The sequence below is a fragment of the Sus scrofa genome, chromosome 1, assembly GCF_000003025.6.
Source record: "Sus scrofa isolate TJ Tabasco breed Duroc chromosome 1, Sscrofa11.1, whole genome shotgun sequence".
Taxonomy (NCBI): Eukaryota; Metazoa; Chordata; class Mammalia; order Artiodactyla; family Suidae; genus Sus; species Sus scrofa.
In genome coordinates this window covers 163,128,876-163,154,817 of record NC_010443.5, presented here as the reverse complement: position 1 = coordinate 163,154,817, position 25,942 = coordinate 163,128,876, and the positions used below count along the sequence as shown (strand labels likewise).

The window sequence follows — 25,942 nt, the reverse complement described above, 5'->3', positions numbered from 1 at the left end:
TTTCACTGTCTTGGCAATTTATCACCTGAAGAAATCAGAACATTTTTTTCCCTAAAGAGTTCCAAGTCTGGATTTTGCTAACTGTATCCCTGTGATAGCATGATCCTCTGTTCCCATATTTCCTATAATTTCATGGTCAAACAGAGCTGTACTGTCTAATGCGGGGTAGCCATGTATGGGCATTGGGCATTTGAAATTGAGTTTGAACTGAAATTGAGTTTGACCTGAGATGTACAATTACACATGTGGCTTACATGTTTCTATTGGACTGTGCTGACCTAGAGGTTTAATCACATTAAGATTGGAACTTTCTGGCAAGAGTATTTCATAGACCTGATGTGTATCATTTTGTGATCTTAGCAGCCATTGATAATCAAGACCTAGACTCATTTGGATTTACAAAAGAGTGATAGTTTAGGTATGCCATTCTTTAATTAGCAGCTGGAATAGTAAAAGGAGAAACATGCCCTCATCAACTATTTGGTTACCCTATGGTATAATTTGTATAGAAAAGGCAAAACAAACAAGCAAAAACTACATAATTTTCTTTATTTACTAATTTTCCAAATAATGATCTGGTTTTGTACCATCCTCTAAAGGTGACTAGTGAATTTTGTTTTTAAGTATTGTTATGAACTCAGATCTAAACATATTTGTTTTTCAACCCATTGTTATTGTGCTTTTAATTTTTTAAAAATTTTTATTTATTATTTTTTTTTAGGGCCACACTCTTGGCATATGGAGGTTCCCAGGCTAGGGGTCAAATTGGAGCTGTAGCCGCCGGCCTACGCCAGAGCCACAGCAACACAGGATCCGAGCCACGTCTGCAACCTACACCACAGCTCACAGCAACGCTGGATCCTTTAACCCACTGAGCAAGGCCAGGGATCGAACCTGCGTCCTCATAGATGATAGTCGGATTTGTTTCTGCTGAGTCACTTCGGGAACTCTAAATTCTTTTATTTTTTTAAATTTGTTTATTGATTGCCTCACCTTTGGCTAGTGGCAGCCTCTTTAACTCCACTCTGATTTCCTAATCAATTCAAGTATTTTTTTCTAAGTTTATCTTGCACGTTTCCTAACCTAGAACTACACCTATATTCTCTAAATATTGAACATAAATGAATGAAGAAGAGACATAAACTCCTTCAAAGACTAACCAGAAAGGCGTTGATCCATCGTGTCCTGTATGTAAGAAATGTATCTTTTTCCTAGTAGAGGAGACCCTGGATTTATGAGAAACCGTTAACAAAGGCATTTATTTTTAAGAAATTCGGTGAAATCAGGGAAGATTGGAAAATGAAAAAGATTAGTTGTATTTTAAATACTAAGAGAGTTCAGCCAGAGTGCCTGAGTTTATGACCTCAAAGAATTTGCTACAGCCCACAAACTTAATCACTCTAAAACCATTGATGTTCCTATGTCCACGTGACTTTTGTGCAAGGATGTATCAAGAAGCTTAGCTGGGATTATACCATCTGTTGTAGCCATTCACTTCTACAAGTTTTGTCCGCAGAGGAGCTATCCTGGGAATTACAAGGTAAGTTACAAAGTATGTTTTGTTCCATTCAAATAAGTATAATATATAGAAGGAATGTGAATGCTGTGAAGCATTAGCTGTGATATATTTTAGAGACTAGAGATGACATGAAGTGTTAAAAAGCATTTTTTAACTTAAAAAAATGCTTATAACAAATAAACTCTTCCCAGTAGGATTAAACTGGCTATCCATAATTTGTTTCCATTTGCCTTTGAGAATAAACTGGGTTTCTCATGGTATCTGAGGCAAAGATTGAAATTTTTGAGGCAATTGCTGTTAGAGTGGATTAACTGCAGAGCAGTAGACACTCTACAACTTCATTAACTCAGGCTTGCCAGAATCTGGTTACCAGGATTTTAACTGTTCTTGGGAAATGATTTATACTTAACATTTTCCAGGTACAGTGTTAAGTGCTGGAGGCATAAAAATGAGCAAACGAACAGGATTCCTGCCCTCCTGGAGCTAGAGTAGAGAAATTTAATGATTATACAAATTGTTAGAGTCAGTTATAATTGTTATAAGCACTATAAAGAAACAGTGCTTAGTGGAGTTCCCGCTGTGGCACAGTGGAAACGAATCTGATTAGGAACCATGAGGTTGCAGGTTCAATGCCTGGGCTCGCTCAGTTGGCTAAGGATCCAGCGTTGCTGTGAGCTGTGGTGTAGGTTGCAGATGCAGCTCAGATCTGATGTTGCTGTGACTGTGGTGTAGGCTGGCAGCTGTAACTCCAGTTTGACCCCTAGCCTGGGAACTTCCATATGCTGCAGGTACAGCCCTAAAAAGCCAAAAAAAAAAAAAAAAAAAAAAAAAGCAAGCTTAGTTACAAACATATTTTTCATTTTTCAAATAACTTTTAAGTGCCTGTTGAGGCTCAAATAATTACCTAAGTACAGGGCTGTAAAGGTGAGCAAAATTCCAAATACTCTCTAATGCAGATTTTGCGGGAAATAGATATTAATCCAACAATCATTGTCCTGAGTGCTTTAAAGGAGCAAGAGTTCTATAAGATAATTAGGACCCCCTTTGCTTCCCAAACTGAGTGTGCTGTAGTATAAAATGTATAGTAAGGGTATGAATTACCATTTAGTTTATGTATGTATATGCTAGGTCACAAAGTCAAATGTATTTCATTCTATGGGTCACAGTAGAAAAAAAAATCCTTAAAGTCACTGTACTAATTGAACCTATTCAAGTCTGAGGGTCAGGAAAACTTTGATATTTTAGCAGAGCTCTGAAGCATTAACTAGTGGGAAGAGACAAAGAGGAACACAGCAAGTATCTGGACTAGCGTATGCAAAGGCCCTCTGTTGGGCCAAGAAACCAAGGCGATTGAAGACCAGCATGGCTGGAGTAAGACAGTGAGGGAGTAGGGCCAGACACAGCAAGGCATTGGAAGCCCTTGTCAGGGGTTTGATTTTATTCTGTGAGAAGGTGGGAACTGTTGGAGGCTTTTAAACAGGGGAATGGGTTAGTTTTCAAATGATCATTTTCATCCCAGTGTGTGGACTAGAATTATAATAATAAGGCATGAGAGGATGCATGGACACCAGGTGTCCAAGTGAGAGATAGTAGGGGCTTGGAACACCATGGCAGCAGTGGAGGTAGCATGATTCAGAGATTCAGGAGGGAAAACCTGCCAGGGATTTGAGATGGGTGGTGGTGAAGGAGAAGAAGGTGTGTCAAGGATGAGTCTCAAGCTTGTGTGCACCTTAGGCATTCCTTGAGAGGAGGAATTCTGGAAGAGGAGGAGCAGTTTAGGGGAGGGGAACCTCTGAGTTCTCTTTGGGTATATTGGGTATACAGCCTTGGGACATCCTGGAGGAGAAGCCTTGTAGGCAGTTGTGTTTGTGAGTTTGACCTTCAAAGGAACCTGGAAAATCAAATGTGTGAGTCAATTATTGAAGCTATGGGCAAGGACAAAGTCATTTTGGGAGTATAGTGGAGACCTTTAAAAAATAATGCTAATGTCATTGTCTGGGCTCCAGGTAGAACAATGATTACAATCCCTACCCACCCACCCCCTTGCCCCCAGGTTCAGATGCAGCCACATAGGCACAAACTCACGAACTGCTGTTGGAAAGTTTCTGGATTATGCAGTTTGCTGAAGCATGCATAGACTGGCTTTCTTAATATCCCCACTTTCCCACCCTCACCCACCCCTTCAGACCCATTCAGGGCTTTCTCCACTGCCTCCTGAATGGAGTCAGCCCTCAGCCTATAGTTCAGTACCCTCCCCAGCTCCACCCCAAACTGCCCCTTCAATCCTATTACAGACTGATTCTCAGCACAAAGGATCTACTTAAGTGAAGCAGCTTGTCTCCCCCTCACTCTGCCCTGCCCCTGCTCCCTGGCTCAAGCTGTTCTCTCCCTGGAGTTAGCCTCTCCACCCCACATTTTCCCTGCTCACAGGCTGTTCCCCCACCTTCCAGGGTCCTGATCAACTCCCATCTTTCCCATGTTTCCCCAAGCCCCATAAAGACTAGAATACTCCCCTTCCTCCGAGGAACACCTTCACTTAGTGATCTGCACCTTTGTATTGAGCTAAGGTGACTGTCGTTTTAGAATATGTTCTAACTACATCATGTCTTTTACACTGTAGCCCTTGCTGCTATTAAGAGGTGTTTCCAGAATCCTCAAACTCTTCAGTTACCCTAGAAGCAAGTGTAGAGCTGAACAGAGAAAATCTGTTAGGATGCAGATGCCGGGTCACAGGGAAGGAAGCACAAGGGTGGCCCTATAACTTGCTCATTGGACAGGCAGTTCACCCTTGGCTCTCAACAAAACTGGTTTTCGTCCTCATTGCTAACAATTTTAATGAAAGTTGAAAATGTGAACAATAAATCTGAGAATGCCAAGACTTCCTGGCTTTCCTGTATCCCCTACAACTCCCTCTATCTCAAAGGCTCCCTTTAGGAACAGGCTGATGGGGCAGATAACTTACTGATCATTACTGGAAGCTGTCTGATCTTGTAGCATAAAGACTTACTCCCAGTATGCTGGGAGACTGTCTCCCAAGATGGGGTGGAAAAGCTTTTCGAGTCTTACATACAGTGACACTGACGAGAATAAGCAGACAGCAGAAATGAGGGAATTAAAAGGATTTGCCCCTCTGGCCTCATCTGATCTCTCTGCACTCAGATTATCAACTCTACCTCTTCACATGATGCTCTCCTGTGGGCATGGGGATGACCCCAGTGACCCCGAATAGAGGGGCTTTTCACCATCCTGATAGGGATGACATTATATTGAGCTAGAGGTAACCCCTAATGTGGGCTCCCTGGTAAGCTCCGATTATTTGCAAAATACCAGATTGTGATCAGGAGTCTAGATTTAAGTATATTATTATAGGCAGTCATGAAATTGAATTCTGTGCGAATGAATTTTGCTTTGCTTTTTAAGGCAAGAGTATTTAATGTGGTCTGAAATACATAAAAAAAATCAAGTCTCTGGCTATTGTGAATGTTATTAGGCTAAGAGACATTACACTTGATCTTAGTCAAACAGCTCAGAAGCCGTGTGTGAATTTTTAATTCTTAGAATTCAGCTTTAGTAAATATCATTGACTAATACTAAATAACTCCATCCCCAACAGTGTATGAGAGTTCCAGATACTCCACATCTTCACTAACACTTGATATTGTCAGGCTTTTTTATCTTAACTCTGTGTGTGTGTGTGTGTGTGTGTGTGTGTGTGTGTGTTTATCATTGTTTCTGCACATCCCTGATGGCTAATGAAGATAAGCAACTTATAGTGTTTATTGGCTCTTCAGATATTCTCTTTTGTGAAGTGCCTGTTAAAATCTCTTGCCTATTTGGGGGCCTTTTTCTTAACTGATTTGTAGAATTTCTTTGTATAAATTGGATATGAGTCCTTTGTTGCCTGTACTACAGATATCTTCTCCCCCTCTATGATTTGCTTTTTCACTCTTTTAAAATTATTTATTTATTTATTTATTTGGCCACTCCTGCAGCATATGGAAGTTCCTGGGTCAGGGATCGAACTTGTAGTGACCCCGGGCTGCTTCAATGACAATTCCAAATCCTTAACCGGCTGTGCCAGAAGACAACTCCTGCGTTTTCACTCTCTTAATGATATGTTTTGATGAATGAAAGTTTTTTAGTCTAATTTAAACCAATTTATCAGTATTTCCTTTATAGTTAGTCTTTTTTTGGGTATGAAACATTTGGCTTTTCTATTCAAGCTTTTTTTACATTTCACATATAGATCTACAGTCTACCTATAATTTATTTTTTATAATATGAGGTAGAGGTCAAGATTTTTTTTCTAGGTGAATATCCGATTAATCCAGAACCATTTATTAAAAAGTCTTTCATTTTCTAACTGCTTTGCAGGGCCAATTTTGTCATAAATCAAAGATCCATATATGTGTGGCTATTTCTGGACTTTCTTTTTGTTATATTTGTCTCTTGGTAAGCTCTCATGTCATTACCATACTGTCTTAATTCTTAGTACTTTAAGTCTTGAGATCTGATAGTATAAATCTTCCAACTGTGTTGCTTCTTCTTCATTATTGTCTTGGCCCTTTGCATTTCATTTAAATTTTAGAATTAGTTTGCTAATTTGCTCCAAAAAGTGTGATGGAATTTTGATATGTGGGTTCCATAAGTCAGTTCAAGGACAAATGATATATTTATAATAATGAGTCTTACAAGCCATGAACATGGTATATTTCTCCATTTAGCCTAATATTTTATAGTTTTCGGTGTAGAGGTCTTACGCATCTTGTGTTAGATTGAGTCTTAGGTGGTTAATGCTAATATAAATGCTTTCAAAAATTAGAATTTCTAGGGGTTCCTGCTGTGGTGCAGTGGGTTAAGAATCTGACTGCAGAGGCTCAGGTCACTGTGGAGGTGCAGGTTCAATCCCTGGCCTGATGCATTGGGTTAAAGGATCCAGCATTGCCACAGCCGTGTATAGGTCTCAGATGCAGCTTGGATCCAATCCCATGGCCTGGGAACTTCCATATGCTGTGGGTGCAGCCATAAAAAATAAAATAAAAATTTAATCTCTTGTGAAATTTTATTTTATTTTATTTATTTTTTTGTCTTTTTGACTTTTTCTAGGGCCGCTTCCCGCGGCATATGGAGGTTCCCAGGCTAGGGGTCCAATTGGAGCTGTAGCTGCCAGCCTATGCCAGAGCCACAGCAACGCCAGATCTGAGCCGCATCTGTGACCTATACCACAGCTCACGGCAACGCCGGATCCTTAACCCACTGAGCAAGGCCAAGGATCGAACCCGAAACCTCATGGTTCCCAGTCAGATTCATTAACCACTGCGCCATGATGGGAACTCCTCTTGTGAAATTTTAAAAGATAACATTTATATGGTTTATTTTTTGTGTATACTGATTTTTTGGTGTATATTGATTTTTGTATATTGACCTTAAATCCAATGACCTTGTTAAATTAACTTACTAATTCTAAGAGTTTTATTCATAGATTCTTTTGGATTTTGTCCATATAATTATGTCAGCTACAAATAATGGTAGTTTTGTTTCTTTCCAGTCCTTGTACTTTTATTTTTTTCCATCTCTTTTTGCACAGGCTAATACCTCTAGTACAGTATTGAACAGAAGAGATGATGAGGACATCTTTTTCTCATTTCCAATCTTAGGGGATATATTTTAGTATTTCACCATTATTTGGGATGTTTGCTGTAAAAGTTTTAGAGATATTCTTTGTTGGGTTAAGGAAACTCCCTTCTATTCTAAAGTTGCTTAAAAGGGATTGTTTATCATTTCTTTTTTACTTTTTGCATTTTATAGCAATTTTTTAAAAAATGAAAGTAGGAGTTCCCGTCGTGGCGCAGTGGTTAACGAATCCGACTAGGAACCATGAGGTTGAGGGTTCGGTCCCTGCGCTTGCTCAGTGGGTTAAGGATCCGGCGTTGCCGTGAGCTGTGGTGTAGGTTGCAGACGCGGCTCGGATCCCGCGTTGCTGTGGCTCTGGCGTAGGCCGGTGGCTACAGCTCCGATTCGACCCCTAGCCTGGGAACCTCCATATGCCGCAGGAGTGGCCCAAGAAATGGCAAAAAAGACAAAAAAAAAAAAAAAAAAAAAAAGAAAGTATAGTTGATTTACAATGTTGTGCCAGTTTCTGCTGTACATATATATACTTTCCCTTTCTTATATTATCTTCCATCAAGAGACTGGCTATAGTTCCCCCTACACAGTAGGACATCATTGTTATCCATTCTAAATGTAATCATTTGCATCTACTACCCCAAACTGCCAGTCCATCCTACTCCCTTCCCCCTCCCTCTTGGCAAATACTGTTTCTTAAAATCATGAATGGATATTGATTTTTTTCAAGTACTTTTTCTGCATCTATGAGGATAGATAATTATAATTTTTCATTTTTATTATACTGGTATTTATCTTTATCCCCACTGATTAATTTTAGAATGTTAAGCCAATCTCTCATTCCTGAAATAAACTCAACTTGGCAGTGGTGTATTTTCTACCCATAATTTTTTGATAAGATTTTTTATACTTATTCTTTTTTTTTTGTTTGTTTTTTAGGGTCACACCCACAGCATATGGAGGTTCCCAGGCTAGGGGTCTAACCAGAGCTACAGCTGCCGGCCTTCACCACAGCCACAGCAATGCCAGATCCGAGCTGCGTCTTCAACAAAGCTGGATCCTTAACCCACTGAGCGAGTTCAAGGATTGAACACGCAACCTCATGGTTCCCAGTCAGATTCGTTTCCACTGCGCCACGATAGGACCTCCAGATTTTTTTACATTTATGTTCATGAGATACCTGCCTAAGATTTTCTTGTCAGGTTTGGTATTAAGGTGATGCTGAAATCAAAACAATTTAGGAAGTATTCCTTCTTTTCTTTTTTGGAAGAGTTTGTATAATTTGATATTCCTTCCTTAACGGTTTGGGTGAAAAAAAATTTTTTTTTTTTTTTTTGGTCTTTTTGCCATTTTTAGGGCCGGTCCCGTGGCATATGGAGGTTCCCAGGCTAGGGGTCAAATTGGAGCTGTAGCCACCGGCCTACGCCAGAGCCACAGCAACACAGGATCCGAGTTACGTCTGCAACCTACACCACAGCTCACAGCAACACCGGATCGTCAACCCACTGAGCAAGGCCAGGGATCGAACCTGCAACCTCATGGTTCCTAGTCAGATTCGTTAACCACTGAGCCACGACGGGAACTCCTGGGTGAAAACTCTTGATGAAATGCTTTAGAACAAGAATTGTTAGACCATGTTTTGGGAAACAGTGGTCTGGAGAGAAAGACTTAGACATGAAATAGTCAATTCTTCTCAGTGTGAATGCTCTTGTTTTTATTCATTTCCTCCCTTATGCAGCTTGGGCCACTTCACTTTTTCCTTCTCGGCTGTGTGGGGCTCGGCTAAATCACCTCAGAGGAGAGCAGTAAGCCACCTGAGGTCTGAGCCTGGTCCTCACAGATACGTCTTCTCCCTGCCAGCAGGAGGCCTGCCCCAACCTTGCTCAGCCGTCTCCACACTCCTCTGACAGAATGAGTGCCCTGGATGGTGTCCCCTTCAAGGTGCCCAAAGGCTTTGTGATCCATACAGAGCCGCTTCCTGGGCCAGAGCTCAGTGTCCCAGCCTGTAGGGAGCTTCTTCTGGGTTCCATGGTAAGTGTATCTCTCTGTCTATCTCCTCATCCCTGGGTCTGTGGGTCAGATGCTGAGTCTCATGAAGCCATGTTCCTTGATTTTAGATGGCAGCCAGTACTGTTCTGGCATAGTCTAGGAAGTTTGGAAATAACCCAAAAGGAAAAGATATTTCATGAAGAAGGCCTGCGGATGGGGATTATTTAGTGGGTCTTATTTTAAGTTTAGAATAGCTGGAATGGGAGTTCCTATTGTGGCTCAGTGGGCTAAGAACCTGACTAGTATCCATGAGAATGTGGGTTCCATCCCTGGCCTTGCTCATTGGGTTAAAGGATATAGCATTGCTGTGAGCTGTGGCATAGGTCACAGACACAGCTCAGACCCTGTGTTGTTGTGGCTGTGGTGTAGGCAAGTGGCTACAGCTCTGATATGACCCCTAGCCTGGGAACCTCCATATGCTGTGGGTGCAGTCCTAAAAAAGATTAAAAAAAAAATAATAACTGGAATGTTGCCTATATGAAGTGACTGAGAGTAATTGCAAGGATCCTCTAATTCCTATCTTCCCTATCAGCTTGCTGCCATGTCTAAAATTCCACCATTAGAATCTCTCTTTTGGGCTAAGATAGTATCTCCAGAATCCTCCTTTAACATGCTGAGAGTTACAGGGACACATCAGACCGAATCACTATTCCACAGATGCAAAGCATGTCCACTCTAGGGGCACCCTTAAAGCCCTCCATGCCCCATGGCTCACACACCGTATGCACCCAGTATATGTGTGGTACCTCCTACCCTCAGGATAAACATGATTATTTAACTTTCAAGAGATTCAGGTTGGAGATTTAGGGGAAACTCTATTGTGTTTATATTATAACACAGATGTATCATTGGGTAGAAAGCAAAATTCACGTGAATTTTTTAGTATGAAAGAATTAGATTGCAAAGAACAGTGGAGCTGGTGTTAGGTCTCTAGGGACCGAGTCCTGGGACTCTTGTGGGCTCATTCAGCACTGTCTGCAGGGTACTTTGTAGAAAAGCTTAAGGATCTAGTTCAGGACCTCACTTACTTCACACATGAGGGACCTGAGGCTCAGAGAAGAGAAATGATTTGTTCAAAGTTAGTGACACTGGCAAGACCAAAACCCAGGTCCTGAGTCCAGATCACTTCATGAGAGCCAAGAGAAGGTCTGGAACCAGAGAGGCACTGGACAAGCAATGTTTGAGGAAAAATAAAGAGCTGTAGGAAGTGAGGTGCAGAGAGCATAGGTCCACAGGAAGGAGAGGCCTGGGGCGGGGGGCGGGTGCTGGGCGGGGTGGGGTCAGCTAGAGGAGCTTGAGTGGCCTAGGGACATAGGAGCAGGAGACTCATCTGCAGATCCTGGGGTTGCACTTCAGCTCCTTAGGACCCAGGTTTTAGGAACTGAAATAAACCTCGTAAAGCCCAGAGCCCATGCTCCGAGGGGCAGGAGCTCTTGCTCTCCCCAGGCAGCCTGTGCTGAGGGCCCTCACTCTGGCAGCAGGGTCTGTGCTGAAGGGAAGAGGAGCTTGCTTTACTGAGCTTTTCCCTCTTTGCTGAGCTCAAGCCCAGCTGGGAAGGGGCTTTTCTGAAGGTTACTTCTCCTAGAAGCAGAAATGGGCACTCTTCTGCCAGGTCTGTCTATTGTCCTAGCCCCAGTGCTGCTGCCCTTGGGTCTGCCTCCTACCCTCAGGGTGGGCATCTGTTTTCCCTTAGCCTCTTTCCCCTTCTGAGCCTCTGTTTCTTTTGCTGCTTGCCAAAGTACCAAACAGAGCAGCATGAGACTCCGAGTATGATTTACAGCCTCTCCTAGTCAGGTTTCTGAGTTCACCGGGCTGTATTCCCAGTGTTTGGAACTTGGAACACATTTTCCCATAGCAACAATGTTATAGATGGTGGTTAGATTGTCAGACAATCTATAGTAGCCTAAAGGGAAAAAACTAGCTACCATTTATCCAGCACCTGCTGGGTGCTGGGCTCAAGTGACAGCTTCTTTTGTTAAGAAGTTTTGTTGGAGAAATTTTTTTAGCTGCTGTTGTTCAATAACATACTGAATGACAAAGGGACTTGAGTTATTTCACTACATTTCATTCTATTAATCTGTTCCTTGTCCTTTATGTATTGATGTCCATAGACCCCAGTGCTAGCTAAAACCAAGAGTGAGGGTGGGCTGCAATGGATGCTTGGGGTTTAGAATCAGAAGCTATCCAGGCCCAGTGAGTCTCTGGCTGAACAGGTACCCCGGTTTACCTGGGGGAGCCTCACATTGCCTTTTCTTCAAAGCATGACTTCAGCCTGGAGAGGAGGACGCTCTTCTGGGTGGAGGCTGTGGTCCGAGGACCCTGCCCCATCCAGTGTGATGCCCCAGGGGCAGCTTCAGCCCCGCCTGCCTGGCTCTTGCTGGTCAGCCCCGAACAGGGGCTGGAGCCCCCACCTGCTGCGGCAAAAGGTCCTGAGGCGGAACCACAGGAGCGGCCTGAGGAGGAGGAGGAGGAAGAGGAGAACCAGGACGAGGAAGAAGCTTCCTCTGCCAAGGAGGAAGAACTAGATGCCTGCAGCCCCCAGCCCAGCTCCCCGGAGAGCCCCAGCCTGGGTCAACACCGCTGCTCCTTGGACATGCTGAGCGGCGTGAGGTCTGAGCTGGCGGCGGCCCAGAGGCGGCTCTCCGAGGGCAGGCTGGCCGCCCGCCCCCGCGACTTCCTGCACCGCATCGGCCACCGAGCTCTGAGTCTCTGCCCGAGCCCAGCGCCGCCTGTGAGCCCGGCGCCTTCACTGTCCAGCGCCTCCACACCTCCCACGGACCCCGCGCCTTCGCTTCCCAGCAGTCCGGCCTTGCCCCCGCGGCCCGCCACGGCCGGTGCCAGGCCCCCAGTGCGGAGCCACAAGCCCACGGTCGCGGTAAGGAACTTGTCCCCTTGGCCAAGGCCAAAGCTCAGCAGCAACCCCCCCCCCGCCCCGCCCACCTGCCCACAGTCTGGGTCCCCTCCTCTCCGGTTTCCTCCTCCTCCCTGCCTGCTCTCACCTGTTCAGGTACCCTGCTGTCCATGCATAGACTATTCCCGGCTCAGAGGCCCCATTCCCTCTGTTTCTCACTGTACTTTCTTTGCTTTTATTAGGGCGCATGTCACGGTAGTTGTAATTACCCCGTATCTGTCCATCTCTTCCAATGGAATATGAGTTCTTTTAGAGCAGAGATCGGATCTCAATTCATTTTTGTTTCCAGAGCACCTAGCAGCACACTTGGCCCATAGGGGGTGCTCAGTGAATGTTGTTGAATCTGAATGTGGCTCAAGTTTGGGCTTCCCATGAGGCAAGGCTTGCTGTAGGATGGGCAAGCTGGAGACTCAGTCAAGGAATATTCACTGTACGGCTACTTCCTGCAAGAAACTGGGTTGAAAGAGGCAAGGCCAAAAGCATAGGGCATGGAGATTTGGGCAAGGAAGTGTGAGACAAGGCAGCACTGTATAGTGAGAGGAATCAGGTATTGAGAGAGAGGTGAAGGCTGCTGCAGGCTGGGAAGGCTTTAAGGACAGAGGGTATGCCCTCAAAAGAACTGGCAGCAGGTATGAACATACGATGAAACCAATAAAGCGTAAGCCTCAGGCACCTCCCTTTGTTTCTTCCAAGGTCTTGCACCTAATTTTATATCCATAATTGTGTTTTCTTTAAGAACTCCAAATTGTGTGAGTATCAAACTCCACAAAGCCTGGATCTGGAACAGATGGGATAGGTCAGGATTAATAGCAGGAGGTGGCATTTGGGCACAGCTTTATGCCTCCCAGCAGCTCCACAGTTAGGCCAGGAAATGCAACAGAATAAGGCCAAGGTGAAATTAAGCTCAAAAGCTAGACTCAAGGTCTGGCTTTTCCCCTCACTGGTGTATGAGCTGAGGCAAGTCACTGAACTGCTCTGAGCCATCCCTTCTCTACCTGTAAAATGGGCAGCAACTCGCACACATTTCTTTAGAGCAAACAGAGAAGAGGCTCTGTGAACAGCATCACAGATGATGCTGATGCCAGGATCATCTCCTGGTCCCGGTTAAATTTAACTCTAGCAGCAACCCTGTAGGGGACTGGGGAGGGGGATGGGGCACATGAGGCAGATGTTCTGTAGAGGAGGAAACGGAGGCAGAGAGCAGCTGAGAATCTTTTTCAAGGTCACAGAAGTAGACTCAGATCCTAAGATTTGCATTGTTGTCACTCTGGGGGTAGAGGGCGGATCCTAGGGTGAGGTCATGGCAGAGAAACCCCTGAGAAGATGAGAACAGGTCACCCACACTGTGTTCCAGGAGTCAGGGTGGCAGCTAGGCTCTCCTCAGGGAGGAGGGCACAGGGCAGTGTGTTCACGATTAGCAGATGGATGCTTCTTCATGGTAGATGGTTAGGAGTGATGCCAGCCAAATCAACTGCATGCCTTCAAGCCATCCTCCTTAGTCCAGGGCCTATGTGGGTTTCCCTAGTACCACAGCTTTACCCAGTTCCTACCCTGTTCCATGCCCAGCCAAGCCCTAGCCCAGTCAAACTCAAGAAGGAGGGTCTGGCTGGGAAGATTACCCTGCTTCCCTTCCCATTAAGGCGTAGGATAAGGAATCCTGGATCCGATTCTGAGTAGGGTTCAGGTCCCCAAAATAGGTTGCTCACCAGGTCATTAATTTCTCTGAACCTTGATTTCAACATCTGTAAAATAGGATGGGCCTAGAGATTTTCTCCTGCAGGGTTGTTCTAAGCAATAAATATTATTATCTATTGGCAGTTTCTGTCTAGCAGGCCCTTTGCTAATTGCTTTTCTCACCTTGTCTTATGTAAGCCTTGTAACAACCCTGTGAGGTATTTGATATGATAGCCTTTGTTTTATACACGAGGAACCGAATAGACAGTGGAGAGCTGGGATTTTAACCCAGGTCTGCAGGATTCCATGCTCATCACAATATCAGCCCCTACACTCTATAGAGAAGGTGGTGCATAAAGATACCTTTAAAAATGTCCTGCCCAGCTGGGTGTCACCTCCAGTGGTAAGTGACACGTGCCCCTTGTCTGTTTCAGTCCCTCAATCCATACATCTGCCTGCCACCTCCTGGGCAGGTGCCCCAGCCTCTCGCTGCCCACAGATTGCACCCTGATTCTGCTGACCTGCTGTCTGCCCTGAGCCAGGAGGAGCAAGACCTCATTGGGCCAGTGGTGGCCCTTGGGTATCCCCTGCACAGGGCCATCGTGGCTCTGCAGAAGACAGGGCGGCAGAGCCTGAGCCAGGTGAGTGGGGACCCAGAGTTGGGGGGCTGTGGAGCTACAGCGGGTGAATGGCCATATTGTTATTATCTTCAACTTAAAATGCTGCTTTTTTCTCTAGGGGCAGAATTTCAGCCTGGAATTAATTATTGGGGAGGGGGGGTGAGCAAATTTCTAGACCCTAATGCTCCCATCTCCCTAAGAGTTTATCAGGAATCCCCATGGTTTCTTGGGGAGTCTTAGTATTCTACTTCTGTTCCAGTCTCTGCCCCAAATACAAAGGGCTGGAGCTTTGAGCAGCCAAGAATCTCTCCAGAGCTGCCCAGTCGTACTTTCTGTATAGGAGAGATGTTTTATACCTGCACTGTCTAATATAGTAGCGATTAGCCATATGTGTTTATTTGAAATGTGGCTAGTGTGACAGCTGAAATATAAATAGCCACATGTAGCTGCTGGCTACCATACTGGATGGCACAGCTCTAACCACTTCCCTCAATGAACCATTTATCCGTACCCATATCCACCTCTCTCTCCTTCCATCTACCCATCCATCAACCTAGTCATCAGTACTTAGTGGGCATTTCCTGGGTATTTAGATGCAGTAAGAAGATCTGAATTTGCAGAAAGGAGAAGGGACGATATTCTAGGTAGAAGGATCAGTATGAGCAAAGGGAGGCAGGAAGGGTTTGGGGGGCCTTGATCCAGTGGTCTCATTGAATGTATGATGCAGACTGGTGGGAGATAAGACAGGAAAGGGAATTGAAGGCAGATTAAGGGTCCTTTGAAGACTGGGCTGAGAAATTTTTGTTGTTCTTTTTGTCTTTTTAGGGCTGCAACCCTTGGCATATGGAGGTTCCCAGGCTAGGGGTCCAATCAGAGCTGTAGCTGCTGGCCTATGCCACAGACACAGCAACATGGGATCTGAGCCTCGTCTGGGACCTATGCCACAGCTCAGGGCAACGCTGGATCCTTAACCCACTGAGCGAGGCCAGGGATGGAACCTGCGTCCTCATGGATGCTAGTCGGGTTTGCTAACCTCTGAGCCATGACGGAAACTCGTGGGCTGAGAATTTTAGAATTTTCTCTATGACCCAATAGCAAAAGGGAGGCATGGAAGGAGTGTGAACAGCATCAGGGGGCAACATTGAATCCCATTGCCTGAGCCCCTTCCCCCACCTGAATGTCACATGCCCTTTTGCATTATTTTCTATGCTCTTTGTGGTTGGAGAGCTGGGCTGCAGGTATTGAAAGGTCTCAGGGAAGCAGGAACTTATTCTTCTGTCCTGTCTCTGCCCTGTCACCATCAGAGGTGGTGGTTTGGTCACCCTGTCCATAATCACTGATACCTGTCATATGCTGAGTCTTTGAAGGTCTGGAGCTACCTGCTCCTGAGTGAGGGGGTGACAGAAGGAGAGTGACTCAAACAGGAGCCAAAGCAGGATATGCTGCTGCAGGTTGAGGAGGTGCACTGGTCCCCTTTCCCACCCACTTGGACTTCTACTCTACTCTGGGTTTGTCAGTCCATTCCTTGTCCTAGAAGAAAACTTTCAACATGGTGCCCCCTGCATGGCTAACATGGTGGGGGGATTTGGTGGGGGTGGTGCTAGCATTTATTGAGCACCTTTGTGCCAGTCCCACAATGTGAACACATTCAGTAGGTCTCAGTTCTACAAGGTGCTTTTACTGTCCCCACTTTGCTGATGAGGAAACTGAGGCCAGAGAGGTTCGTATAACCAGTCAATGACAGCACCAGGGTTGAGCACAGGGCTTTTCTCTCATTTTCTGGTGAGACCCTTCCAGAGCAGCACCTTAGGTTGATCTGAGAGTTTTTTGTGGGGGGCTGCACCTGTGGCATGTGGAAATTCACGGACCAGGGATTGAACCTGTACCCCAGTTGTGGCCTGCACGACAAGGGAACTTCCTGATCTGAAATTTAAGAGTAGATATAAAGTTGCTTCAACCTTCAGCTACTGCTGTAAAGCTAGGACTCTGGTCAAGAAGCTGCCCAGGAGGGCTGTGAGGGGCCAGGCCCATGGCAGGAAATCTGACATGCTTCCCCAATCCCTCCAGACTCTGTGACAAGGCTGGGGTGTCAGGCCATCACTGTGGGGGCCTGAAGATTAGCTGGAGCCAGTGCAGGGCACTGGCCTTCCTGTGGGTAGACTGGAAAAATCTCACTGCATCAGGAACGTTGTGTTTCCAGACATAGACTGACCACCTGGGTGGTGGGACTTCTCCCCAATGAGCCGTCAGGAGCCAGGCGCTAAGGGGGTCTGAAGGGCCATTGCCTCCCCTTCCAAGTTAGCATTCCTCTCCGTTCTGTGAAGTCCCACTAAACTGAGTATCTCCTTTGGGATCAGATCTCCCTTTGAAAGATAAGCACTATGGGAAATCCTTTTTGGTCAGAGATGTTCTGGGGTGGGGGGGTGCGCATCAGGTAGTGGAGACAGGTCTCTTGGAGGATGAACCAGGGAGAGAGGAAGAGATCCAGAAGATGAGCTTTGTCCATCATTCCTTCCTTCCTTTTACAGGGATCAGTGTGCCCTCTGACTGCCTGCAGGACAGGTGTGAGTGACATGTGTGAGGGTCCACAGGCCAGGCCCAGTCTTTCCATGGGACTCTGGGTGCATCAGACCCCCTTTGAGCCTCACTTTCCCCATTCTCAGAATGGAGGGGGAATGTGTGTTTAAAATCAGTGACAACCTGGGGTCTGAAGGTGACATCCTCACCTACCCTAAGGCCTGAGGTAGGCCTGGCAACTGACCAAGCAGCAGATCCTTACACATGCAGATTCTCAGGACCTACTCTGCAGGGTCCCCATCAGTGGATCTAGATTGAGCCCAGGGGTCTGTCATTTTAAAAGATCTGTGGATGGTTCTGATATGCAGCCTGGTGTGGATCTGCTGGCATGGACTGAGCCAGAGATTCTCAACCTTGACTGCACCCAAGAATCACCTGGAGAGCTATAAACATCCCTGTGCCCAGGCTGCCCCCTGACCAGTCACATCAGGGCCTCTGGAGGTGAGCAGCAGCAGTTTCTGAGTGGGGATTCTGAGGCACCAGTAGTTTTGAAGCTCCCAGGGAGCTGCAGTCAGTACCAAGACTGAGAGAGAACCTTTGCTATGGACAAACCAGGAGGTGAAGGGAGCATTCCTCATCTGCCCCGCCCGGGTGTTCACCTTGGGAAACCCTGTCTACTGTCAAGCCAGCTCAGAGCCCCGCTGGCAGCTGGCTCCTCTGATTGGACAAGGCACTGGCCCAGAGGTCAGGTGATCTGGGTCCTAGTCCTGCGACCCTGGGCATCTGCCCTGCCTGGACCTCAGTTTCCTCACCTATGCAAGGAGGGCTGGGCTAGGTGGTTTTTAAAATATACACAGTACAAGGTCCCTGGGGTGGGACCTGGACTCAGGGATTCCCTCCACCTCATGCCCCCTAGTTCTCCCAGAGCAGCTTCATTTTTACCCTCTTATTGCTGAAGCCCCCTGGTGCTTGGACAGTTCAGAAGCTAAAGCAATTTGAAAACCATTAGTCCGTATGATCCTGGTTTTCTGCCCAGTTCTAAAGGTCTGCAGAAACTTGACCTGTTTCTTCTCCGCTTACACCCATAATTCTAATCGTCTGGAGCCTTCATTTGGCCCTGACTCTCTATAAATCCTGCTCTGATTTGCCTGGCACTCATGTTGTCCCGTATCTGGTTTATCTCCCTACTGAGCTCTGAGCTCCTGGAAGGTGGTTCTTAATTCATTTTCTAAACACAGTCTACGTTTACTGAGCTCCTTCTGCCTGCCATGCTGGGTGCTAGGGACACAGTGGTGAGCAAGAATGACACAGCTCTTTCCTCGCAGTACAAAAAGTCGGTAAAGGAGTTCCCATTGTGGCTCAGTGGTAACAAACCTGCCTAGTATCCATGAGGATACTGGCCTCAGTCATTGGGTTAAGGATCTGGCATTTTTGGAGTTCCTGTCGTGGCTCAGTGGTTAACGAATCCGACTAGGAACCATGAGGTTGTGGGTTCCATCCCTGGCCTTGCTCAGTGGGTTAAAGATCCAGGATTGCCATGAGCTGTGGTGTAGGTTGCAGACGCGGCTTAGATCCTCTGTTGCTGTGGCTGTGGCGTAGGCCTGCGGCTACAGCTCTGATTCAACCCCTAGCCTGGGAACCTCTATATGCCGCAGGAGCGGCCCTAGAAAAGGCAAAAAGACAAAAAAAAAAAAAAAAAAAAAAAGGATCTGGCATTGTACTGTGCGCTGTGGTCTAGGTCGCAGTCATGGCTCAGATCCCTCGGTGCTGTGGCTGTGGCATAGGCTGGCAGCTGCACCTCCAGTTTGACCCCTAGCCTGGGAACTTCCATATGCCGCGGGTGCAGCCCTAAAAATACAAAAAAAAAAAAAAGTTGATAAAGATGAGAAAGTCAGTAGAGCAGTTACAAAGCTGTCTGTGAGGGGAAGAAGCATGGGCACATGGTGCTGTAGGCGCAAAAGGGATAGCATCCAGCATCCAGCATTTGGCATGAGGCAGAGAGGTTCCCTGGGAGGAGGGCTGAGGCTGGCCTTGGGGAGGAGGGAGCCCGACATGCAGAGGTCTGGGCCGCTGAGGGAGCAGCTGGGGCTGCTGACAGAGGGCAATAGGCTTTTGAGCCCTGGTTGGGAGGCAGTACTTTATCCTGAGGGCAAAAGCAGCCCTGATGACTAAGCCGGGAGTGGCTGGATCCGGTTTTCCACCCAGTGGGTTCTCCTGTCCCATCCCCTTTCCAGCACCGATGCAGGACTATGGCAGAGTCAGGAGCATGGAGTCCTGGATGGCAAAGATGTTATGTGTCTGGGGGAGGGTGGGGGTGCACCTTCACACAGGCGGGTGCCCACGAGGGAGGGTGAGCAGGCTGGGTGGGTGGTGGGTAGACACCTATGTCAGAGGTATGGCCCATTCCCCTCTTAGGTTCTGGGAACCCCTTAGCCCACCCTGACAGGCCGCTTCCTGAATTCCAGCCCCCAGCTTGGGACAGTTGGTGAGGCTTTGCTGTCCACCTGTCCCCAGAGGAGGCCTGTGACCCTCCTCTGTGGGCTCATGTTGTGAGAGGAGGGTTGTCCAGACAGCCTGCCCCGAGCTCAGGCCCTAATCAAGCCCTTGGGTACCTCCTCCACCCCATCTGCCATCCTGCCACACCTCTCACCATCCTTCTCTCTGTGCCCCTTTCTGGCCCAGTTTCTCAGCTACCTTAGTGCCTGTGACCGGCTGCTGCGACAAGGCTACGAAGAGGGCCTGGTGGAGGAGGCCATGGAGATGTTCCAGTTCTCTGAGAGCCAGGTCAGCAGGACCACCTGCCAGGGCCCCGGGGAGGAGAGGGGAAGGGGTGCACACACCGGCCTTCTGTGCAGGGCCAGACCCATGCCAGAGCTGGCCTGGGGGGCACAGGAGACAGCCTGCTTGCTCAGCTCTGGGGAGAAGGAGACAGCCCAGGGAGGTGAGACACGGAGAGGCGAGAGGAGCTATGGGGAAGGGGGAAGGGTGGGAGGAAACAGGAGGCAGGCCTTTAGTGGTATTTAACTCAATCAGCACAATAAATATTGATTGCCTGCCTTTGTCAGACACCCAGACAGGTAGCACAAAGAGGCTTGACTTCTCTGCTCGGGGAGTTTGCCGTGTATCTGGAAACCCAGCATGCACACAGCTGTGGTCCCAGGAGGGCCTTCTGAGTGCCCTGTGAACGTGCCCTGTCCACAGTTGGCAGCTGGCCCAGGCAGCAAAGTCTTCGCAGAAGCCAAGGGAGGGAGGAATGGGTGAGAGAGATGCTGAGGAGGAAGAGGAGAAGCAGGAAAGTTTCAGGCACCGGGGGGCTGGGGGAGGAAGGTGGGCAGAGCAGAGACTGTACTGCGTGAGGCCTTGGGCTGTGCGTCCTCTGGGCACCAGTACGAAGCCTTCCTTTTCCTGCCCCAGCACAGTGTCTGAGCACAGGGAGTCAGGAGTGAGCTGGAGTGGGGAAGTAAGCCTAGGACAGAGAGAGCCAGAGGCCAGGCCGAGGCCACTTGCCTTGGTACAGGAAGGGAGGGTTGAACCCACATCACCTCATGTCACTGAGGCCCAGAAAACCTCAGGTGCCACCAGGATCAGTCTCACCCAGCCTGTGGGGCCATAGCTTTCTGGGAATATGTACAGTGGGCACCTGGGAGGGGGCTCCCCAGAACGGAGGCCCAGCCTCACAGACTCCCTAGTGTCCTCTCTGCTCTTCTTCCTCAGGCAGGGGAGTTCCTGCGCCTCTCAGAGCAGTTCAGCGACATGGGCTTCCACAAGGACCGGATCAAAGAGGTGTTGCTGGTCCATGGCAACCGCCGTGAGCAAGCTCTGGAAGAGCTGGTGGCCTGTGCCCAGTGACTCTGGGGCACCCTGCAGTGCCCTGCATTCCGGTCCCGGTTCCATGCCAGACCTGGCAATCCATCCTGGCTATGTGTGTTATGAAGACCCTACAAGAGTAACACAGCAAAGCATGCTCATTATAAAAATGCAAATAATGCCAAGAGTGGGAGTTAATACTGTAGGGGAGGCACAACTTTATCCATCTTAAGATTTCAACTAGGGCTCTTTAGCAAAAAGACAGATTAACAAGAGAAAAATGAAAGTTTATTAGCGCATGCAGCACGCATGCCACCGACACTTGAGTGAAAAGTAACTCAAAGGAGCAGTTTAGAACTCTGGCTTATACAGCATCTTCAACAAAGAACAATAAATCTGTAGAGAAATGACAGGACAAAGGAACACAGTTTTAGGCTTCCAAGGATGGTGAATTGTGGGAAGGTAAATTTTAGGGTGGGAACTAAGGGAGGAAGGCCTGTTTGCAGGTTTCCTTGGTGTATTTCTGGGCTGACAAGACTCTATCTCCAGAAAAGGAGAATTTATATCTGGCCTTTGAGCAGAAACAAGGGGAAGCATAGGGAGAAATTTTCTTGCATTTGCTGCTTCTTAATTGCCTGCAGTTCAAATAGTTGTTGCGCCAGAGAATTGTATTTGGGGTGACATTCTGTTTCCTTCAGTATCAAAAGAATCAGCTAAAGAGGTTGAAAGTGATTCCTTGCGGGGAGGGCCAGATGAGGGTGCATAGGTGAGGAACTGTATTTTTCATAAGTCTTGTAAAATGACCTGTATTTAATTATTTAAACTGTGAATGTTAGTAACTTAGAATTAAAAAAAATTAAAACAAATACATGATGTGTAGTTCTTTGGATCCTGTAAGTTTCTAGCCTTGGTGTAGAAAGAACATCTGTGGGTCAGAAGAAGACCTGATTTCTTCCTTCCTTCCTTCCTTCCTCCCTTCCTTCCTTCCTTCCTTTCTTTTCTTTCTTTCTTTCTTTCTTTCTTTCTTTCTTTCTTTCTTTCTTTCTTTCTTTCTTTCTTTCTTTCTCTCTTTCTCTCTTTCTCTCTTTCTCTCTTTCTCTCTTTCTTTCTCTCTCTCCTCCCTTCCTTCCTTCCTTTCTTTCTTTCTTTCTTTCTTTCTCTCTTTCTCTCTTTCTTTCTCTCTCTCTCTCTCCTCCCTTCCTTTCTTCCTTCCTTCCTTTCTTTCTTTCTTTCTTTCTTTCTCTCTCTCTTTCTCTCTTTCTTTCTCTCTCTCCTCCCTTCCTTTCTTTCTTCTTTCTTTCTTTCTTTCTTTCTTTCTTTCTTTCTTTCTTTCTTTCTTTCTCTCTTTCTCTCTTTCTTTCTCTCTCTCTCTCTCCTCCCTTTCTTTCTTCCTTCCTTCCTTCCTTTCTTTCTTCCTTCCTTTCTTTCTTTCTTTCTTTCTCTCTTTCTCTCTTTCTTTCTCTCTCTCCTCCCTTCCTTTCTTTCTTCTTTCTTTCTTTCTCTCTTTCTTTCTCTCTCTCTCTCTTTCTTTCTTTCTCTCTTTCTTTCTCTCTCTCTCTCCTCCCTTCCTTTCTTCCTTCCTTTCTTTCTTTCTTTCTTTCTTTCTTTCTTTCTTTCTTTCTTTCTCTCTTTCTCTCTCTCTTTCTTTCTCTCTTTCTTTCTTTCTTTCTTTCTTTTCTTTTCTTTCTTTCTTTCTTTCCTTCCTTCCTTCCTTCTTTCCTTTTCTCTGTCTCTCTCTCTCTCTTTTTCTTTTTTTTTTGCTTTTTATTTAGGGCTGAACCCGAGGCATATGGAAGTTTCCCAGGCCTATGCCACAGCCACAGCAACGCAGGATCCCCAACCCACTGAGCAAAGCCAGGGAATGAACCCACATCCTCATGGATGCTAGTTGGATTCGTTTCTGCTGCACCACAGCAGGAACTCCCAGAAGATCTAATTTCTGATTTTAGTTCTTCTGATGTCTGGCTCAAGGCCTCTTTGGGCCTATCGTTCCACAAGAAAAGTGGGATGATTAGGCCTGACTGCTATCCATAAGAATGCTCTGGGGAGTTTGTTAAGCGTCCGAGGCCCCACTCCCAGATAATCTGATTCAGAAAGTCCAGCTTGGCAGCCCACAGGAATCTGTTTTGTTTTTACAAGAAGCTCTCTGGAGATTCTTTTTCTTTTTTTTTAATTGCTCTTTTTGGATGTTATTGTTGACTCTCTCCACCCATTTTCCCCCTCTCCTGTCCCCCGCCACTCGCAAACACTAATCTGTTCTCTGTATCTGTACTTGGTGTGTTTTTAAATTAAAAATTCCACGTATGAGAGATCATACAGTATTTTTCTTTCTCTGTCAGATTTATTTTACTTCGCATAATAACCTAAAGGCCCATCCATGTTGTCATAAATGGAAAGATTTCATTCTTTTTAATGGCTGAATAATATACCATTGTACAAAATAGTATCTTAATCCATTCATCCATCAATGGGCACATATTTTGGCTGTTGTAGATAATCCGTCAATGAACTTGGGGATACAGATACCTTTCCAAGTTAGTGTTTTCATTTTCTTCAGATAATATCCAGATTGTTATTGCTGGATCATAGGGTAGTTGTATTTCTAGTTTGTTTATTTATTTATTTATTTAGGGCCCCACCCGCAGCATATGGAAGTTCCCAGGCTAGGGGTTGAATCAGAGCTGCAGCTGCCAGCCTACGCCACTGCCTCAGCAATGCCAGATCTGTGCAGCATCTGGGACCTACGCCACAGCTCATGGCAATGGCGGATCCTTAACCCACTGAGTGAGGCCAGGGATTGAACCCTCATCCTCATGGATACTAGTTGGGTTAGTTACCACTGAGCCACAATCGGAATTCCTATATGTAGTTTTTTGAGGAAACTCTACACTGTTTTCCACAGTGGCCGCACCCATTTACAATCTCACCAACAGTTCACAAGGTTTCCTTTTCTCTATATCCTCACCAACACTTGCTATTTCTTGTCATTTTGATAACAGTCATTCTGACAGGTGTGAAATGGTATCTCACTGAGGTCTTGATTTGCATTTCCCCGATGATTAATGATGCTGAAAAAAATTTTTTTTTCAGCACTTGTGGCATGCAGAAATTCCTGAGCCAGGGCTCCAACCTGAGCCACAGTAGTGACAACATCAAGTCCTTAACTGCTAGGCCACTAGGGAACTCTAAACATCTTTTCATGTAATGTTGGCCATCTGTATGTCTTCTTTGGGAAATATGTCTATTCAGATCTGCCCCCTTTTTAATTATATTATTTTTTGCTGTTGAGTTGTATGAGTTATATATTTTGGATTCTTTTTGTTTTTTTCTTTTTAGGGCTGCACCTGCATGTGGCATATGGAAGTTCCAGGCTAGGGGTCCAGTCAGAGCTGCAGCTGCTGGCCTACGCCACAGCCACAGCAACGCTCAGCTGCATCTGCAACCTACACTGGAGCTCATGGCAATGCCAGATCCTTAACCCACTGAGCAGGCCAGGGATCAAACCCACATCCTCATGGATACTAGTCAGGTTTGTTACCACTGAGCCATGGTGTGAACTCCTATATTTTGGATATTAGCCCCTTATCAGATATATGCTTTGAAGATATTTTCTCTCATTATGTAGGTTGTCCTTTCACTTTGTTAATGGTTTCCTGTGCTGTGCAGAAGCTTCTTAGTTTGATGTAGTCCCACTTGTTTATTTTTGCTTTCGTTGCTTTCGCTTTGGGTGTCAGATTCAAAAAAATCATCACCGAGACCAAGGTCAAGGAGCTTACTTACTTTCTGTTTTCTTCTAGAAGTTGCACAGTTTCGCATCTTACATTCAAGTCTTTAATCCCCTTGAGTTAATTTTTGTGTATGGTAAGAGTTTTGTTCTTTTGAATGTGGCTGTCCAGTTTTCCCAACACCATTAATTGAAGAGACTGTCTTTTCCCCATTATATATTCCTGGCGCTTTGGTTGTAAATTAATTCACCCCATATATGTGTGAGTTTATTTCTGGGCTCTCTGTTCTGTTCTGTTGTCTGTTTTTATACCATTATCTCTGGGGATTTCTATTCAATGTAAAGAGCCATGGCCAGTGTGTCTGACCCTCAGATTCAGCGATCTCGGCCCCTTCTGCTTTCACAGTGGTCCTACGTCATTCTTTCCTTATTTGGTGATTGGGACTAGAGCTGTCTCTAGTCACCTCAGGCCCACCTTCTAAAGGTCCCCAGGGATTGAGGGGTGAGTTGCTGGAGCTGCCATGACTCAGACAAGCAGTGGTCAGAAGACAAGATGCCAATGTCTCTGCCCTTCCCAGCTGGCCCTGAGCAATGACCTGCAGCAATTAGCACAGACCCCGAACCTCTCGGCCCCCTCCACCCAGCAAACAGGGCTGGACCTGAAGCTGAGGCCTATGAAAAAACAAAGTCTTGTTTGAACCTGGAGTGAGAGGTTCTGGAGGCCTACACAGGCCTAAACAATGAGTTTGGAACTAGAACCCAGGTCTCCTGAGGCCCATCCAGCCCCTGGGTGCTTTCCATTAAGCCTCAATGCCTGCCAACTTGAAATTACATTAAAAATATTCTTTGGCCTTAAGATTTGCTTTAAATAACTTTCAGGCAATGTAAAACTATTTGAGAAATCGGCAACATGATATAAAGCTAGTCAAAAAATAAAACTGCACTTGGAAAAGACAGTAAAATTCAAATTCAATTTCTAAGATGCAATTTTAAATCCAAAGCTATGTGTGTTTTGATTAAGGTAATCTGGTCTCAGTCTGCTGCTTTATTATGTCCCCTGGATTAGAGGCGACCAGTTGGCCGGCCCCTCCCCCACGTTGCCAATCCTTCCCCCATGTCACTCCTCTCATCCTTCTCCCACCTTCCCCAAACTTTCCCATCCCTAGAAAACTATAGCTTGTTTGAAAATGACACAGCAATGGCACATTGTTAGTTTATTTTTTTCAGAAGTAGAATAGTGTGATAGTTAAAGGCATGGACTCTGTCAGATTTGGACTAAAATTACAGCCCTCTTACCAACTAGCTGTGTGACCTTTTGAAAGTCACATAACCTATCTGTGCCTCAGTGCCTTTTCCATAAAATATGGATCCTAAAACTTCCCCAACTGGGATGATTGAACAAGAGAGTACACACGAAGCTTGGGACATAATGTCTAGTAGCTGTTTACATATTTATTCATATTTACGGCCTGCATTGTCCTTTAATCGCTACTGCC

General features: G+C 46.1%; 1 protein-coding gene across 2 annotated transcripts; it reads left to right on the top strand.

Moving 5' to 3' along the window:
* On the top strand, positions 877 to 21,588 carry UBAP1L (ubiquitin associated protein 1 like). Of its 2 annotated transcripts, XM_021100075.1 has the most exons (6): positions 877 to 1,540; positions 9,005 to 9,175; positions 11,454 to 12,068; positions 14,213 to 14,419; positions 19,598 to 19,699; positions 20,630 to 21,588. In XM_021100075.1, the coding sequence occupies exons 2-6, from the start codon at positions 9,056 to 9,058 to the stop codon at positions 20,762 to 20,764; spliced, it is 1,179 nt and encodes a 392-aa protein (XP_020955734.1). In that variant the 5' UTR covers positions 877 to 1,540; positions 9,005 to 9,055; the 3' UTR covers positions 20,765 to 21,588. The 2 variants fall into 2 exon arrangements, with proteins under 2 accessions (XP_020955734.1, XP_020955729.1); XM_021100070.1 differs by lacking the exon at positions 877 to 1,540 and having other exon boundaries at positions 8,654 to 9,175.

What these genes read in the sequence shown, in the direction of transcription:
- UBAP1L (XM_021100075.1), top strand. Translation starts at nt 9,056, where the DNA reads ATGAGTGCCCTGGATGGTGTCCCCTTCAAGGTGCCCAAAGGCTTTGTG. An exon ending in AGCTTCTTCTGGGTTCCATG is followed by an intron (nt 9,176 to 11,453) that starts GTAAGTGTATCT and finishes TTTTCTTCAAAG; the next exon opens with CATGACTTCAGCCTGGAGAG. An exon ending in TCCAGTTCTCTGAGAGCCAG is followed by an intron (nt 19,700 to 20,629) that starts GTCAGCAGGACC and finishes CTTCTTCCTCAG; the next exon opens with GCAGGGGAGTTCCTGCGCCT.